This window comes from Clarias gariepinus, chromosome 11, assembly GCF_024256425.1.
Source record: "Clarias gariepinus isolate MV-2021 ecotype Netherlands chromosome 11, CGAR_prim_01v2, whole genome shotgun sequence".
NCBI lineage: Eukaryota > Metazoa > Chordata > Actinopteri > Siluriformes > Clariidae > Clarias > Clarias gariepinus.
The window spans coordinates 16,639,289-16,658,185 of record NC_071110.1 but is presented as its reverse complement, the minus strand read 5'-3'; the positions used below and the strand labels follow the sequence as shown (position 1 = coordinate 16,658,185).

At 39.4% G+C, this 18,897-nt stretch overlaps 1 protein-coding gene across 1 annotated transcript in view; it reads right to left on the bottom strand.

Moving 5' to 3' along the window:
- nova2 (NOVA alternative splicing regulator 2) overlaps positions 1–18,897 on the bottom strand; it is a 44,431-nt gene that overhangs the window by 8,663 nt on the left and 16,871 nt on the right. Inside the window, exon 3 of the mRNA XM_053507151.1 lies at positions 10,054–10,220. Within this exon, the coding sequence (XP_053363126.1) occupies positions 10,054–10,220 (167 nt within the window). The remainder of the gene's footprint in view (positions 1–10,053; positions 10,221–18,897) is intronic.

Below are 18,897 nucleotides of genomic sequence, written 5' to 3'. Positions count from 1 at the left end.
ATTTCTCCCCTAATACCCCATTTGAATTGAATCTAGTCATTTTGGCCCGACTATTCTTGGCTCATATCTACACTAATGTATTGCCTGTCTAAAAAAAATGACGGAGGAAGTATAAACATTGGTTGTCATGGCGTTGTGAATTTGAGACGCAACGTTTAATGTTCATTTGGGTACACAAAGTTCTCTCTACATATTGATTTTATTAGAACAGGGTTATTCTGCTAGAGATCAAACATGTTCAGGCATTCTTAGACACTTAGGAAATGATGTCAGAAATGGTGAAACAGTTACGGCTATGTTTGTGTTCATGTTGGATACAACAAGCAACAAGGAGTCTTCCCTATTATGCAGCAGATGTCCCCACCATCATTCTCAAACAGTTCTTTTGACATGATGTACAGTTCGGTAAGGCTACACATATATGCTATAAAGGCAGGAGGACAGAGAAGGAAAAAGACATGGAAAACACTTTTAGGTTCACAAAACACATAATGTCATTCAGTTTTTGTTTTGTTTTTGTTTTTTCCTGAAAAGAGTACCTAATGCACTTTACATTAAAATCTTTGAAACAAATCTTTTTTCTTTTTTTTTACATAAAATAAAATGTATTAATTGAGTAAGTGAGTAAGTGAGTGAGTGAGTGAGGGAGTGTGGGTTTTTTTGTCCTCATGCTTTCTGCACTGTGAATCACTGGGTAAAAAGAGGCGCCTCGTGAAAAGCATCGACTCCCAGGGGTCAGTGTTTCCATGGCAACTCGACTCCAGCATTCAAGGGGCGACTGAAAGGGAGTTGGAACAGTGCATAGCAACTAACCACCCTTTTTTACACATGGAAACACACAGACACACACACACACCTGTACACACACAAACACCCCTATGCTCTTAAAACACATTCCACTTCATTTAAGGAATATTCGTAGCGACACATGCATAAATACTAATAAGCATTACATCATGGCCCCAGACACCCAAAAACATATGCCTTTTTGTTGTTTTGAGGATGTAGAACAAGATGGAGGGTGGCGTGTTTACTCGTTAATTCATTCACAACCAGAATCAGACTAAATAGTGCCATATGATTTAAAGGCAAACCAATGGGCTGTAAGCATATACTGTATAGTGCGTGTAAAGAACATATAGTATTTGACAGATATCATACAGAATAGAATGACCATGCACACAACACATGCTTTGAACATGTGCCAGTAAATCAGTTCCATTTAATAAAATAAAAGCAACAGGCCACGTTTACGCAATTCTGAATTCGGCATACTTGCACACTCACATAATGACAGATAGAGAGAGGAAATACTTAAAAAAGATGGGAGGAGCAGGCTAACAGAGCCAAGAAAAAGGAATATGTGTGTGTATCTGTGTGAACAAAGTGATCTGGAAAAGTGTAAGGCTATATGGGGTGGTGATCGGCTCCCTCCTGTGCTTGTTTCTTTTGTTTCATTTGCTTTTCGCTATATGCATCATGCTGCAGTGTGCTGTCTGCAGACGCAGCGCTCCAGAGGCTACTGAGCTCCACTGCCACGGCTTCTAAAGTACATTTACATAGAAATTGAAGGAAGGAACTAACCTTAAGTCATCTTGTGTTAAGATGGTGAAATCTGCTTTTTTCAAGCTACAGAAATTGAAAATCGAAGGCGTGCCACTATTCACATGCCACAATATTCATATACCAAATATCATGTCCAATATTACATTTGCCTCTCATATACCTTTTAAAGAATTGCTAACAAAGAGCCAGTAAAAACATTAAAAGATGTGAAAAAGTGAGTTTAATTATATTTTAATTTAATAGCTCGATAACTTGAAAATATTAAAAACATTTTTTTTAAATAACACTAACAAGAAAGGGATTTTTTTTCCTATTTAACCAAAATATTTAACGTATTTTATCATCAAATTAGCCACGTCCAATTAAAGTTTGATGAAATTTAGATGTTTTTTTTAAAGGTATCACGATACTGTAGCGATCTTTTATTCCTCTATAAAAAATACTAATATTTATCTGTATAAGAAAGCATCAAGCACAGGATAAGTTCTTAACCCTACAGTAATACCAAAGGAAAAAAAAACAAAAAAAAAAACAGAATGGATAAGAAACAGACAACATGAAAAAGAAAGTGGGAATAGGAAGTGTGTGTGAGAGAAATAGAGCATGCATGTGTATGTTTGAAAATGAGCAGGATCTGATCCCGAACCTCCATCCAGATGGAATCACTAACTTTGATGCACTGCGGGCATGTGAGAGTTTGCAGGGGGTTGTGGGTAATTGGTAATAAAATGGAGTTATATAGGACCGGTACATTTACACAGACATGCAAGACATACACATACACCTCTAGTTTTATGGAAAAATGTATGTGCCAAATTTTATAACATTATAAGCAGGTAAGGTTTAGCTAGTAATGTGATTTCCAACAATCTTTGAAAATCAGACATTTCTTTAGAAATTGTTTTTTTCAGTATGCATGCATAAAGATGCCATAATGGTGGCAACGAATTTAGGTGCATTACCTTTTTATCATTAAACCATGGGGCCGTGTATGTGTATATCTCAAAGCCTCACTTTTGCTACATCTCTGCCTCAAAAAAATACATGAAAGCAGAGTCTGAGCCCAGCACAAATTCAACAAAGGAAAAGCCTTCTTTCTGCTGAGCTTTTGCTGAAGCTGCAAATGAGCCCCCTTGAGCCTGTGCAATCGCACATCTAAAGACGCTCTCCAACACGCCGCACTGACACATGCAGCATCGTGTACAAAACACTTCACACCACTGCCCAAGTAAACACAGGACCTAAATGTGCATCTATTTCCTATAGCATCATGACTAAACCTGAATTCCTCTCTGAGCTTTCTCTGAAACACAGTGTGATGGGAGGATTTGGACAATACCACAGGGCCTTAAAGGGCCTTGCCCAACCCTCCAAGGGAAACAGCCACTGTTCCCCTCCACCATACACATATTGCCTGTCTTTGTACCCCAGTGTGATGTGTGACTCCACAACCAAATCTGTTTGCACTTTGAAGTCTTAAGCGCTCGACTCTAGGATAATCGCTTGTCTCCTGATCCCAGGCTTAATCGCCCATCCCTCCGCTGCATCTGTGTGCCCTGACCACCGGTATTAACACAGGAAAAAAAAAAGCACAACATAACTCGCAGCTGGTTAAAAATAACACATTGTCCTTTTGCTCACCTCCAGAGTCTGCCGGTTGGTCAAGGCTGAACTTCTCCAGCGGGAGTCCAGAACCACATTCTCATGCTTTTGGGTTGAAAATGATGCAAATGGACGATGACATTTTTTTGTCATATTTTTTATTCAAAATGTATCGAGTTGGTTCTAGCCTAGAGGATTTCTCTTGCCTGTCATTTTCATCCCGCCCTCTGTCACGCTAAGCTTTTTTTCTTAACCTTTTCTTTCCTTTCATATCAACCTCTGTGTAAATGACACAAGCCAAGGCAACTGAGGAGGAGCAGAGGGCAAGATTATTGCATTGTAAATATTCCACATTAAGAGGGTGTGATTAGGACTCGGAGTCTGTTGATTATCCTGCATTATACAGTTATGACCGGAATATTAAATGAAACTTAAATTAGCATATCTAATTTATACACTGTACTCACACCGAGTCAAGTTCATCAAATGACCCACAGCAGACTCTAAGTCACAGAGGGTCCAAAAATAGTTTGACCTATAATAACTCCAAATCAAGACCATATCCACCTGGTGCCACGCCCACAATGGCTTACATACTGCTCTTAAGGGGTGCACATCTGATATTAAACACAATACTCCAATATTAAATATCTGAGATTATCACAGTGTATTCCTGGCCTGGGACATACTGTGATAAATAGACTGAAGCTAGTTCATATGTTTTATCTCTAACTCTCTTGCTATATATTGTTATAGAATCTGACTTGAAACTTTAAGAAGATAGAAAAACATTAGATATGATTAAGCTTGTAAGCTTAAGAAGCATGCAGTGCTGTTGTGTGTACAGTTAAAACAAAAACTTATAAAAGCTGCACTGTCGATTGATTGAACTCTCAGAACCAATTCAGAAGTATTACAATGTCTATGTTATTTGGGGATTTTTTTTTTTTAAACTGCAGTAAATTCACTTTTAGTAAATACAAAATGCTTACCTATCCCATATACAGTGCGAGTGCCCTATATGTCAAATTTTGAACCACTTGGGAATTAACCTTAATCTCTGACTATATACTGATTTTATAAAAAGAACATTTAGTCATTGAATAATTGTTTACTGCCAGTAAACATGTAAAATCAGTGCAATACCACAGCCAACAGATAAGAGCATCTGACTTGATGAATAATCATTTCTCTTTAGCCATGGCATGATAATTTATATGTATGCATTTAAGCATGACTCATTCTTTTTATATTCTTGAGAGGCCTATAATAAAAGAAGCGAAAAGAATTGAATATAAAACAGTTAAGAGCACAGATGTTACTGCGTTCAACAGAAACAGACTAATAATAAAAATCTGACAAGCTAATGCATAATTAGTTCTTGAAACAAGAGGAACAAAAGATTGACAGATTGGTTCAGATTGGTAATACAATACCAGCCAAAGGTTTGGACACTCCTACTGTCTATAGTTGATTTGAAAGATCAAAACTATGAAACACATGTAGAACAACGTAATCACCAAAAAGTTAAATTGTCTACATTTAATCTAGGTTTTAAAGAATGCTAATAAAATCTTTGCATACAGTACATCTAGATAGATGTTCGTCTTTGGTGATTTTTAATGTTAAACTCTTTAGGATGATGCATTATATTTATTTATTTGGAAAATAATTCAATATGTAGACATTCCTTAACATGCACTTTTACTCTAGATTAGACTGTCTGTATAGTTCAGAAAAAGCTTGCATTTGGTTTTCGTGTCTCACGTTTGACTGGTGCTTTAATTCATCAAGTGTCCAAGCTTCATTGAACTAAAAAATAAATAAAATAATTTTTTAGTAGCAATTTATTACAAGCAGCAATTTATCAATTTATCTACGCTCCAAAACACAACATAAAAAGCGTTCTTTATACATATATATATATATTTTTTAGCATTTTAGACTGCATTCATCAAAGAATTTTAGAACGTGCCTCCCAGGGGTAAAGGATGATCAGAAGGTGCAAGAAGTGCACATGTAACTCTGACACTGATTAATGAGACATACTGATTCCTACTGTAGGCATGGGTGGATCATGATTGCTGATAACTAAAATGTTCTACATACAAAATGTGGCCAGAAATGAAAGATTTCATATTTAAGCATAAAACAATATCAGTGGTATTTGTTCAAAACAGAACATTCAGTTCAAAGAAGAACAAAAACTATAAAGACAATAAAGGCAAGCTGTTTGCTTGAGATGGTTTGGTTATTTCAGTTTAATTTGCTGCAAACTGTTCTGTACAAATAAATAATAAAAGTAATAAGTATGTTAACAATAAATTAGTAAATAAGCATAATTATGATTATATTACATTATAGCGAACATATTGCTACAGCCATAATGACTAGAGGCTTCCAGGAATAGTTTAATACATAATTTTTTTAATGTAGCGCTTTTTTATGTTTTACAATGTAAACTGTTACTATAGAGCAAAATACTGTTCGTTGAAATGTGTATAAAATAATCAGTCTGACAGCAGCGTCAAACTGAGCCGCATGAATGTTTCCTACAAATGCACCCCCCGACTCTTCCCCCCCAAAAACGACCTACATCTGACTCCACACACAAACACACACACATAGACTCAGACAGCCAACTTGTAATTCCTTCCTCCAAGAAGAGATCCGAGCCCAGCATTTGAGGGATGCACTTCCTTGTCAGACAACCAGTGTTGTGTAAGGCTTTCCCTCTGCATTGGCTGCGCTCCAAATTGGATCAATTCTCGGGACGAGATGAGAGTGACCTTTTTTTGCAGTGGGTTGATGGATTTGAAGGTTAAAATTGGCATAAATTATTTCTGGCTACCTTCGATGACCACCGCACACCCCCTAAACCATCACTCCCACCCCACCCCCAGGGAGACTAGACAGGGAAAAGGACGGGTGGGTAATGTCAGACACAAGTTGCGTTTTTTTTTTTCATTCCTGATGTTATAGCAATTTCCCTGATGTCGCTTTTAATTTAGCAGATGACTGTGGCACACTGCTGTGTTTTATGTGTGTGTGAGTTTGTGTGTATGTGTGTGTTTGCTCCAACAAAAACTCTTATTAGATTCAAGATGCAGGATAATTAAATAGCCTGGTGTTTGGTGGAATCTAGAGGGAAATGGAGGTTTATGTAGCAAAAGGCAACACCACAGAAGTCAATCCTCAACCACTTTCATAAATAAAATGGAAAGAGCTTATTACAATGAAGATTAAGTACAATTCTGATATGTGATGTTTATTTGCCTGTTATTTATTTACAAATACAAATATTTGGAATTAATTTATTTATTGGCCGGTTTAATATTTTTATAAATCACCCTATGATTATAGTATAGTATAGTATTGATATAGTATTAGAAATGAGAATTCTCCCTAATAATGCTCACTATTTTTTTTTTTCTGTCGTTAGGCTGTCCGCAGTGTGGGTAGTCCATCGCACGAATGGTCAGACACTTAATCGGCAAAGTGTTAAGGGCCTTGCTCAAGCACCCAAAAACTGGCAGGGGCTTGAACACCCAACCTGCTGATTAGCAACTCTGAGCCTCAACTGCCTGAGCAACGTCTGCCCAAAAGCCCGTCTTGATAAACAAATAAGGACTTTCCACTTATGTTCCTCCAGGGATTGCAATCAGAACTTTCTTAGAGTCACAGAGACTCCCTATTTCCTGTGCATTCATACGCCACTTCCTGCCGGGAGCAGGCAATAACAGGATGTGGGAAGCAGGTGTTGTGTTACTGAGGAAGAGGTCAGAGGAAACTCAGCCTCCACTGAGAAACCACTTGCGAATGAGAGTAAGAGGCAGCGCAAAAATCTGTGCAGAAATAAAATTGTCATGAAAGCTGCAATTTTCCTCTCCTTATAATAACTTCCTTTAGCTCTGAAAACAATATCAAAAAAGGAGAAATTTTAATGATATTCTTTTTCCATATGGAAAAAGATATATGTGTTCGATTGGGGAAAAAATTACGACTCAAAACGCCATCATCATTCTATTCATCGGTCTTTGCAGACCTTTGAATAAAGGTCCTTTTATAAACTATGAAAAGCAATAAATTAATTTAAAGTAAGCAATTAATTAATTTAAACTTCTAAGAGAATATCACAAAGTCCTATACTTTATAATACAAACAAACCATGAAACTCAAAATGATTTGATGTGTGTTGGCTTGTGTGTGTTAAATAAATGTGTAAATGTGAAATTTGAACTGTTTAAACATAAAAAAAAAAAAGAAAAGAGATTCTGGAGCATTATTAATGAGCTTAGTTTGTAATGTCACAAAATTGGCTCATGCGCAACAGCTCTGAATTTATCATGGACTGATAAGCTACTAATTAGATGACCGAACTTTTAACCATATAACGTGTGTCCTCAGTTAACCTAGCCTTTAGAGGTGTGCGATTAAATCTCTCTTATGTAATTTAATCTATCTTATGTTGGACAATTTGATTAATTAAACTATGGGTCAATTTACATTTAAGAATTGATTCACACTTTTAATTTTCAGGTAAATTCACAACCATTAATTGTCCAAAACCGATGAAGTTCCACTTGCATCCTCCACAAAGTACTTTTCTGAGCTTATCTCTGGTGACGCAGTAACTTAATGGTTAGCACTGTGTGCATAGAGTTTGCATGTTCTCCCCGTGCTTGGTGGGTTTCCTCTGGGTACTCCTGTTTCCTCCAAGTCCAAAAACATGCAGATTCTGCTAATCCATGTTCCCAAATTGCCTGTAGTGTGTGAGTGAGTGTGTGTATATATGTGTGCCCTGTAATGGATTGGCACCCTGTCCAGGATGTACCCTGCCACATGCCCTAAGTCTCCTGGGATAGGTTCCAGGCCCCCCTGCGAACCTGTGATGAAGCGGTATGGACGATGAGTGAGTGGGCTTATATATTCTTTTTCCTCTTTTGAGTTTATGGCTATCACCCACTACTGGAGTGTGGAGCACATATTTTGCAGGAAAAAAAAAAGATTATCACTTTGTACTGTATGAGATATGACATTTAAAAAAACAGTTACACAGCATTTGAATATTTATTATATACTGTTAGTAGTTTTATACTTCAGAACCTATAAGAAATCTGGCTGCTTGAGACAAATCAGACAATAAACATGTAGGCATTTTAAGATTAAAATGCCTGAAAATGTTTGTTCTAGATTGCCAGGTTTGGCTTTAAGTCTCTAGCAAGACTGCTTGGTAGTCTATTGGAAATTAGCTAGCATGCTAGACAGTTTGGAATAACTAATTTGTGTTTAATATGTTAGGATGTAAAAAAAAATCTAAACATTACAAAAAAATTCATTAAGTAACATATTTAACATTAGATCTTGAGTAAATGACTAATGACACTTATGATGCATCAGTAACCTTTAAGTATGATTTTGACGATCATCAGTTTATGGTTTAGCATTTAGGAAAATATCATGATCTGTCGTTTCACATAAAATCCATAGTATGTTCACACTGTGCATGCTGTCATGATGGCACGAGAAGGCGGTCCTGTCACAATACTGGCTTTAGATGAAGTTTGGTGTTAGCTGTCCTCATGCCCTACCACCATTTGGCTGCAAGATTAGTGGCTGTCGATCCTTTCAGGAGGCTGGCAGCTGTTGTTTAACATGGCTTCACATCTTATCTTACATCCCTCGGTCAGTGTGCCCTGGGGGCCGCAGTAATGAGACAAATGCCACAACAGCCGCGCTCCTGACAATATGTGCAGATAAAAAAACCCTAACACAGAAACTGGATCAAACAGCGTTATTGTTGCTGGTCCACCCATCGCCGTCTGGCAGTCTAACAGATTATATGAAGGCACCAGTTTTCTACTGTGCTCTCTATTATTTATCACATAATGCACATTTGATCATTTATCTAATCATGTGATGCCACGGTAGCATCACTGGGCAATGCAGTGCAAGGTTGTATTTTGAAGCTGTAAAATTAAATGTGCATACAAATCAGTGACGCAGTGTTCTCTCTTATAGGTGCCGAAAGGCTATATGAGGGGATAGTGAAAGTCAAGTCACCACTGCATCTGTGCAGAGATGTGTTGCATGTCTGATTACATGCATTACTATATATACGATAGAAACAGACAGGTTACACTTGCACACCTAATTTATTGCTGTGCAGAGATTGCAAGACGAGTATAATAGAACACACTAGCATTAGCAAGATGCTCAGGAGAGGATGACAGTTGCAGGAAACAATGTACCAACCCTGTTTTAAATTATGCATGAATAGTGACCCAGCTCTCTCTTCCGCCTGAGGTCAGTTTGATTAACAGAAGGAGCAATAAGCGTTTGCAGTCAATGCCGACAACAATGCAGTAACTTACAGGATTGATAGCATGTAATCGTGAAGTTGACTAGTGGTAATAATTGCTTAAAGAGGCAGCTGGAACACAATCAGTGATCTGTATAATCTTTCTGCATTTATCTGTAATACAAAAGGCCAAAATGATTGCCTCGTTTTATAAATGAGGACATCGAGATTTACAATGTGAGTTAATGCGATCAAAATGTCGCTCCTGAGTTTCTTTTATGTTTACAAGATTTTCCCTTTATAAGCAGATACTTTATAAGCAGATGTTAGCATGCCTAAGGTTATTTGGACTTTCGCATCCCAATTAGCACTACTAAATCAAATTCATCTGATTCCCAACTTTCAACTGTAGCACTCAGCAAAATGAGCACAAGCACGCTGCATCATGGTAAGATGCCAATAAATAGCTTTTATTCTTTTTATTGTGAGGCTGTCCATCCTGTGCTGAGCTTTTCCGAAATGCACTGAAGGACAAAGCAAATGGTGTTGGGTCAGGAGCAAGACCTGAGGATGCAAGGTCTCACCTGTTTGATGCGGTCGGGGTTGACTGTGGTCTGTGGCTGAAGTATGCTGACTGGCTCTGTTTTGGCAGCACTCTGAGGCATCTCCCGGACTTTCTCGGCTATAAAATCATGGACACTGTTGAGAGCCTCCACGGTGCCCTGGATCAAACAAACTCGCTCGGTCGTTCCTGCCGAAGACAAAAAATGAGAACACATTTTTTTATTAGGTGAATGCTGATGTTCTGCAGGATTCCAGTCAAATTCCAGTTTGACAGCTCATCCAGAGTGGCTGTTACACTGCAATAAAATGTGTCCTGTCATGACATAACCATTTAGCAAGCCTGTTAGTCAGCAAGAACCACAATACTTTCAAAATCGCAATGATGTTCTTGCTATTAATGAAAGGTATAGCAACAGTGATGTACCTACAAGCTTTAACAATCAACCTTAGCTGAGAAATCTCGTTAAGCTTCAACATCAAGAGCGTTCTCATATTTTTAGCATAACCAGCAAAAAACGGTTACAATAAACATGCAAATCCAGGCACACGATTCCATATGATTTATAGTGTTTTGATAGTGACCGAAGATCTAGAGGTAAGACACGTGGACTTGTACACACTATGAATCTGTGTACATGCAGACTAGACTTCTGAAAGCAGCTGCAAACATAGTGCTACTATTTTAGGCAGTCACAGATGGTCTTTCATTAGATACATACCCAAGTTTCCAAGTTTAATTAATTCTGGTCTGATATCAGCTATCACCAAGTTCTTTTAATGGGCAGTAGGAGAGTGTTACCAGTGGAATGCAAATAATGTAAATGGGTGAAGGTATACCACCAAGAACTCTATGCTAAGACTCATAGATTCAGGATTGTTTCAGTGAAAACTTTAGGCCTCTAGCTTTCAAAATGAAGGGTGTACATGAGAGGATAATGAAATGTCACCCAGAATTCAAAAGCAGCCAAAAATTAAGCATGAGCTTCCATAAAACACAGAAATAAACACCCAAAAACATGAGTGTGTGTGATATCTAAAGAGACAGAGAGAGAGAGAAAGAGAGTAAATTAGAGCAAGAGACAAAAACCCATAAACTAATCCTCAGCCAGGAACTCTTTAGGCCTCTGGGAGGGTGGGATGCAAATGGACCCTTATCAGCAGTGTGCAGTGAGAGCTTCCGACTTCCTCTCGCCTGCCATTGTTTTTCGGCAGGGAATGTGATTGGGTCGCGTCCCACCTTGCTGCATGTTGCTCTACTATAAATAAACCTCACTGAAGGAATATCACACTCATGGTCCATGCTCATGAAAAAAGAGAAAAGAAAGCTTTGCTAAGCTCCTGACAGCTGGTGGCCCAAGAGTAATCTGGGACAGACCAATCACGGGGGCAGATTACTGAAGCAGAGATCACCATTGTTTTGGCAGCAAGTTGAGAAGGGGTATGCTGGAAAGAGAGAGCATGTCAGAAACAGCCAAAAACCATAGATGTATCACAGCCAAACACGGCCAACTTTCTTACCATGTGAAACAGAAACACAAACGTGCTGTTATAGTTAGCATGTTGATATTCTGTCGAATGTTGTTGTGTTGACAGCCTCATATAAGGGACTTGGCAGGCTAGGTGAGTGAATAAGCTGGCCTTAAGGGGCATGAGAAGGTCAGTGGGTATCCTTCATCGCTATAGAAGTAGCAAAGATTGGATTTCTATCTCACACAGAGTGCATTTTGGGAAGTTGGTTCTGACTTAAAAAAAAAAAACCTGTCTCTACAGTTATTCAAAAAAAACAGCAGCGTGTTCTGAACAGTGTGCAAAACCTATCCAGATGGACCTCAGCTGTAAAATTTTAAGTCCTGTGGGGGACAGTGTGGACTTTTGGCTCAGCTTTGTGCTCCCTTTTCAGTGAGATGTACCTTCCAGGAGTAGAGACAGTCCAACATATTCATCTGATATATATCTGCTTGTGTGTAACTCTCACATAAGGAAATATCATCGGCTTTAGGTATGAAGAAGACCTAAAAGAGGAATTGTCCAGTTCATGGGCTTTGGAAAGCCAACATGGCTGTATGGTAAATTGTTTTCGTGGAATTGGTAATTGAGTGAGTCAGACATTCCTCCCATAGCCCCTGCAATGTGGAGCTCCACTTCACTAGTCCTGCTACGGAGAACATTTACACATTTTATAACAAATATTGTTTGAAAAACCAAACACTCATTAAAATGAATCAAAACTCTAAAGTGTTCTTGACAAAATCAGATGCATTATTCAGAGATTCAGCAGACCAAAAAGGCTTTTAAATTAGTATGATATTGTACGTTTTTGTACCTATTTAAGTTGGGGTCAGTGACTGTTAAGTAAATACACTTGATATTGTACTATTAGGTGAAGTTCTCCTTAAATTCAAATAGATCTTAATAAAATTTCACCACATATGAAAAGGTCCGGTCTCTGTATTGCCAGAGTCGGTGTAACAAGAGGATTGGTGATTACCAAATAGTACAGACCTCCTTCTAACCTTTAACCAGTGAGGACATACATTTCCTTAGGGAAAGGATATTCCGTATAATGGAAGTCTGAATTATGAATTGAGATCAGTGTTTTCCCTGTTAATCAGAGTACAACCAGCTAATCATGAAAACTCATGAGCTCATGTGAAAGAAAACATGCTTAACTGCCAAAGAGGTTGCATCAGCAACAGTGTCTGAAAGATGAAATGAATAACGTCATGTGATTCTGAGAATGACCAAACTGTACTGTACTGCACGATCTCGCAATCTCAGGGCAGTAACAAGGAACCTGTAAGTAAATGTTACTTATGTAACTAAAAATCTCTCCCATACAATTAATGTTTCAAACCTAGACTTTGCCGTTGGGAGGAAAAACCAAAAAGTGTATCTGAGTTTATTTGTATTGTGAGCAATAATAATGAGAATGCTTAAATCGAGTACTGCTAGATATGATAAGATCTACTAGTCAGAATAAATGTTCCACAGGGACTCTTTGGCTTTGTACCCAACACCATGCTCTCCTCTGTACATTGTGCTCCTAAAAGTCTGTCCTTGGAGAGAAGAGACTGTTCTTTGAAAAGTGCTGATCACTACACATCACAGCTCAATGAAGGAGGCAGGAAGACGAATCGATGAGTGGATTGACAGGATTGACCACAGATATAACTACAGAAAAGTCAATAACCAATTTCCCCGCCATGCGCAGCATAACAGATGAGAACAACCGTCGGAAAAAAGTAAGGGATGTCTGTCTCTGAAGATACACAGTGAATGTTGTCTCCATGCCGAGCCTGCATATTTGAGCGTGTTTTGGCTTTTACTTAATCGACTCGTTCAGAGTCTTCCGAATGAGCCCCACGGGAGCCCTGGTGTATAGGACCCTGCCCTTGGATAAGTTTACAGATGTTTCCTGGCTTTGCATTTGAATCAGACATTAGAGAATAAGAAAGTGTGCAGGAGGTACCGTGAAAAAAAAAGAGGGAAAACCAGCAAGCACCACTTGCTCTTATAGGTTCCCGTCTATCCAACACAAGCCAGTTGAATTCAGTCACCTAGAAACTGGGTCCCATAAGAGATGGACTTTCAAAACAGGCACGTGAATATGTGATGCAGTTTGGTTGTTTGAGGGGTGGGAGTTAGGGGGAGGGGCAGGCCCAGGCCCAGGCCTTATGACATAGCTCCATCACCATGGCAACTGGCAGACCCCCTGAAAATATTGTGGGGCAGCTGCAGATGATGTAATGTGTTATTATTCAAAGAGGAGAGGCAGCATGCAAGGCAGTGACAGTAAGGCAGCATTGCATGTGCTTATGTCATTATGTTAAAAAAGTTTGCAAATGGTTTCCACGCAAATCATTTTATGTCTCCGAAACCGACCATGTAGTTAATATGTCAGTTTACTTTTTCTGCTCCCCTGCGAATGCAATCGCTGCCTCAGCTGACTGCACTGAACTGCAGAGTTTAATTTGGGAGAGAAAAAAAAGGTTTGTTTGACCTTTACTTTGTTCTCCTGTTCATTTGTGCAGCACAGCTTTTCCTGCCTCATGCAGCAGACAAGCAAAACAGTACAGGAAGGATAGGAAAGTCTCCAAAGAACAACAAAAGCCTTGGAATAAAAAGTGAATTCCTATTCAATGATGTCAGGTTTATTGAGGGATTCATGTCGCTACCTTCCCATGACTTCTCTCGTCAGTTCAACCTAATCCTGAACCCCACAACAGCTCCCCCCCGACCTCACCCCCACGCACACAATCTACTGTAGTGTCATGTCGACATGAAGCCCGTGCTAGGAAACAGCTGGAGGATCATAACTTTGTAACTGAATTCATCTTTACTCACAAGCATGTTTTTTTTCTCTCATCCATCCAAAACCTGACTTCACACTCTGTTGGGACATTTGAAAATAGACAGAGCCTGGTCGAAAGGAGAGGGGAATGCCATGGATAAAAAAAGTACATGTTAGCGCAACGAAAAAATCCAACAAAAAATATGGATAAAGATGTATACTGCTTAAAAAGTAAAAATTAAAAAAAAAAAAGAAAGAAAGAAAGGAAAGCAGTTTAAACTCATCTTTCCACTGCTTACACACTCCCCACTGCTTGGACAGTTATCCTGTTGGCCTGGTCCACTCATGCTACTTTCAAAATAACATCCATAAAAAATACAAACTGAATTAACTACTATTAGAGAAACTCACAAGAATGAGCGAACATATGGCACGTGAGAGACGTTTCCTCCTATTTCCCCGTGTACATTTGGGATGGTGTTTAGGTGACTCATTGCTCGATGAGGAAGTGACTTAAAAGCACAGTGCCGAGACCAGATGGGAGTGCTTTCCAGATTTAAGAAGGAGGGTGTCAAGGAAGTAAGAAAGAGGGTTGATGTAAAAGGCCTTTTTTTTTTCCTCACGCAGATGCACGTCTCTTCTCTGCACTTTACAATCAGACTGTGCTGTAGAATATAGTGTGGTTGTAATCTGAATAAAGAACTAACTGTTCCTTGGTTGAATGCATGTGTCCATTTCCAATGCATAATTCTCTGGAGGTTGTAATGGGTCAACATTAGGGACTTTAAAGGGGGACAGGTTATACAAAATTCATATACAAAAGTTTAGTCATTTTTAGACTATAATTAATACTGAGCTATTTTGTGCATATGTAAATTTGATTTACTGCTTTATATGGGTTCTGTTAGTGAATAAGACTTTCTTGGGAGTATCCGAAAAGAAAACATAGTTTGTGCCTCAGCCAGAGCAAAAATATATATATATTGTGTCATATTCAGGACAGTGCATGATTTCAGCAAGCTAATTTCATAGTTTTTGTGTGGTAAGAAGTTGAGATAATAAAAACATTTTTGGAAAATTTTCTTTCTGTTCTGTGAAATCCATGAAATGCAGTCATCCAAGTCCCTATTATTTCCCAGGTGACACCATTGTTTTTAGTAAACACTAACAAGTAGTAGCAACAACAATGGCAACTTAGCACTTAATAAGAAAAATGCTAACAAACACAACTGAAGATCGTCATGCGATACTGTTTTTACTTTTCCCAAAAGGTGAATGTAATCCAAATGTCTGCGCTCAGAACACAGCAAGAAGTGTAGCCAAGTTCCAAATACTTCTAATTCATTCCGAATTGCCTCTGATCTATCCTTGTTTTGTTTATGGCTAATGTGGACTACAAAGCGAACTAGCCTCTAACATAAGACTAAATCCCCAGTCCCTCTTTAAACCCTGATCAGTGGCACTACTTGGTAAGTCGAACATGCTACACCTAAACGCAGCACACTACGGTTTCCATTTAACGCTATTTGAGATTCAACTCTGGGCCCAGGAAGTTATTCTAACGTGGAATGAGTGGAACATGTAAAGTAAATCTCAGGAAAAAGTACAACTGTCCAACACCTCCATGGTTTACTCTCCTCAAATTTTGTCTACAGAGGACTGGGTTAGAAATGAAAACTACTTTCACCCATCGGTTACGAACTCAACTGTAGTTCCGCCAGTTGCAAAAAGATACGTGTTGGCAGAGCAAAATAACTGGTTAAATCACAATCTGTTGATGATAAATGGTGCTTGTGGAACTGATTTAGAAATGCAATTTCACACTTGAGGACATGCTGGATATCAGCATGGCCGGCATTCAGGCTGTGACATTGTCCCTATGGCCACATCACAGCTGTTCCAGGACAAAACCTCTCTCTCTCTCTCTCTCTCTCTCTCTCTCGTGTGATATTGCTTAATTATACTAGTAGGAAGAAGAAGAATGTGCAAATAGAACCTTCACTGCTACGTGGATTACGATGCAAAATCCATAGATGTTTTACTCATTACTACTTGTCAGACAGACTGGTATTTCTTTAGGCAATAATCTTGGACATTTATGGCACACTTCAAATGATATACTTATTGTGCAGTTGCATGAACACAAATGTTTGTTTTATGGAAACAAGCGCACATCCCAAAGCCTGTTTGCGTTCTCTGAAGGCCTGTATGATAAATGCAGCTGGTGTGAATTTCTGGTCAGCACAGCTGATTCCGACAGTGACTGATGTTCTATCTGGCATTACGCTGAGAAACAGAAGAAGGAGGAGCCATCTTTTACATCAATGTACTCCAGAACCCCATCCTAATCCATGGAGGCACTCGGGCGACCTAATTAAGATCCCTCCCTGCACTGTATGAATGATAGAGCAGTCTGTCCAAGTTGTGGAGTGACAGAAAAGTGTGTGTGTGTGTGTGTGTGTGTGTGTGTGTGTGTGTGTGTGTGTGCGCGTGCAGGACGAAGGAAGGAACATGCTGAGAATCTCTCTTCACACTGCCTGTGTCCACAGCTGGGCTCCTCCTCCAGGGCCTTTAGATCCCTGCTAACACAGATCACACTCTGCACTTGTCTACTTCAGTCTGGACCGATCTGGAAAATCACATCACTGTTTTCTCCACAGGTGACTGTCCTCACAACCACTGAATCAACAATCCTGGAAATTGCTGTTTTATAGGCAGTGATGGTTGTCCAGTACAAAAACACAGACATTTCTATTCAACTGCTATTGTAATGCCATCTTATGTTTCTTGAGAATGGATTTTTGCAACCAGCTGTGCAAAAAGCCTACACTCATAATCAGACGGCCCAATTTGTAATTATTATCCAATCAGGGAGAAGATGAATGCATTCTGCCAATAATACTACATTTTTAGAGGGCATTTAAAAGTATTTTTAAAAATACAAAATCCGTTTAAAAGCAGGTTTATTTAAGAACATCTGGTAACCTACTTTCCTTGTTTCTTTATATTGTACAGTTAGGCCTTTAACTAGAGAAACCATTGTTGTGCTTTACTCAGAGAATAATTTTTGGAACTCCTTTTCCTAAAAATTATGCAGTTGCTAACTGCTTCTAAAAACAGCTGCTAAAATAATCCATGTGATGAGTTTTTCTTTCAAAGCAATGGGATGAGCCATGCATTTGCCTGATGCATGAGTATTGCATGTATGACGCATGTACGTTCATCATATACCTAATAGAAATAAGGTAAAATATTTGTTTGTATTGGATGGATATTTCTCTGAGCACTGATTTGTGCTTTTGAAATGGAACAAGTTTTCTCTTCCGGGTGGGTACACAACTAGCATTGATAAGATCCCTGCAGCCAAAGTATTTATAAGGGGTGGGGAGATGGAGGTGGGAAGGAGTAGCACTGTTCCCTCCCTTCTGCTAGATCTCAATGCTTTTCCCTCGCTGTCCTCAGCTTGTTGAGTGCATTTCCCAGTGGTGGTGTTGGGTTCCACACAAGTGCTCCGAGCCCAACACACACCTGTCCCTCCTCACCCGCAGTCTGTCAAAGTTGTCTAAACACTGCCCGTCTGGGGGACAGCCAGACCCGGTCATTGGCATGAGCTCTTCTGCCTTTAAAGCAGGCCACTCTCTCCTCATGTGGAGTCCACCATTTAGCTTTCTCTCTACATCTCAGATCTGGACTTGCAGTGAGTCATACACATGGGGCTGGAAAAGGGAGCCAGACTGGCGAGGAGAGCCAGTACAAAGCTCTGGCTCTTTATCACAAACTTACAGCACCTCTAAACATGAGCCAGGTTTCCATTTACAGTTCGGTTCTTTCATCACCAAACTCTCTGCTCCATGTGGTGCACCTCTGCCTTCTCTTCCTGGACAGGTCCACTCTCTGTCCTGAAATCAACAGATGTGGTCTTTGGACCATTGGGACTGAGATCCTTGTGACTGAAATGAGTTCTGAGATCCTGCTCATTCTTGAGACCTGCATTACTCACCCCAGCTTTGCCTTCAACAGTGACCTTATCCATGGTGAACAGAGAATGCTTACCATTTTACATCATACACACAATCTGTTCTCTATTTTGTACAGCTGGAATTTCAGTGAGGCAATGTGGTTGTGGAGCTAAGCAGGCATGACCAGAAAGCCAGGCTAAAGAGCTTCAGCCATGTCCTGCTATTTTGGCCTTTGGTTTAACAAGCACAGACTATTGAGTGTGCGATTGTGCCTAATTATATGCATGAGAACCAGGCTCTTTCACAAACAACCTGCACACTATGTTAGTGTCTGGATAAACACTGTATAACATGCTATTGGATGGAAGGACCTCAGCTGGCATGTAGGTGCAGTCATTATCCGGCCCCAAAAAGCCGGAGGGCAGCATCAGGGTAAAAAGTCTGTGCATTCACTGACAAAAACTGCAGAGATGCACAATACTTAACATTTGGACCACACTCCCTCAGGCTGAGTTAGGTAAACGTACAAAAAAAACTGCATCAGCTCTGCCTGTCAAGAACAGTTTTATTTAACGACGGTTGCCAAAATGCATACGTTATCATCCTGGCCCTGG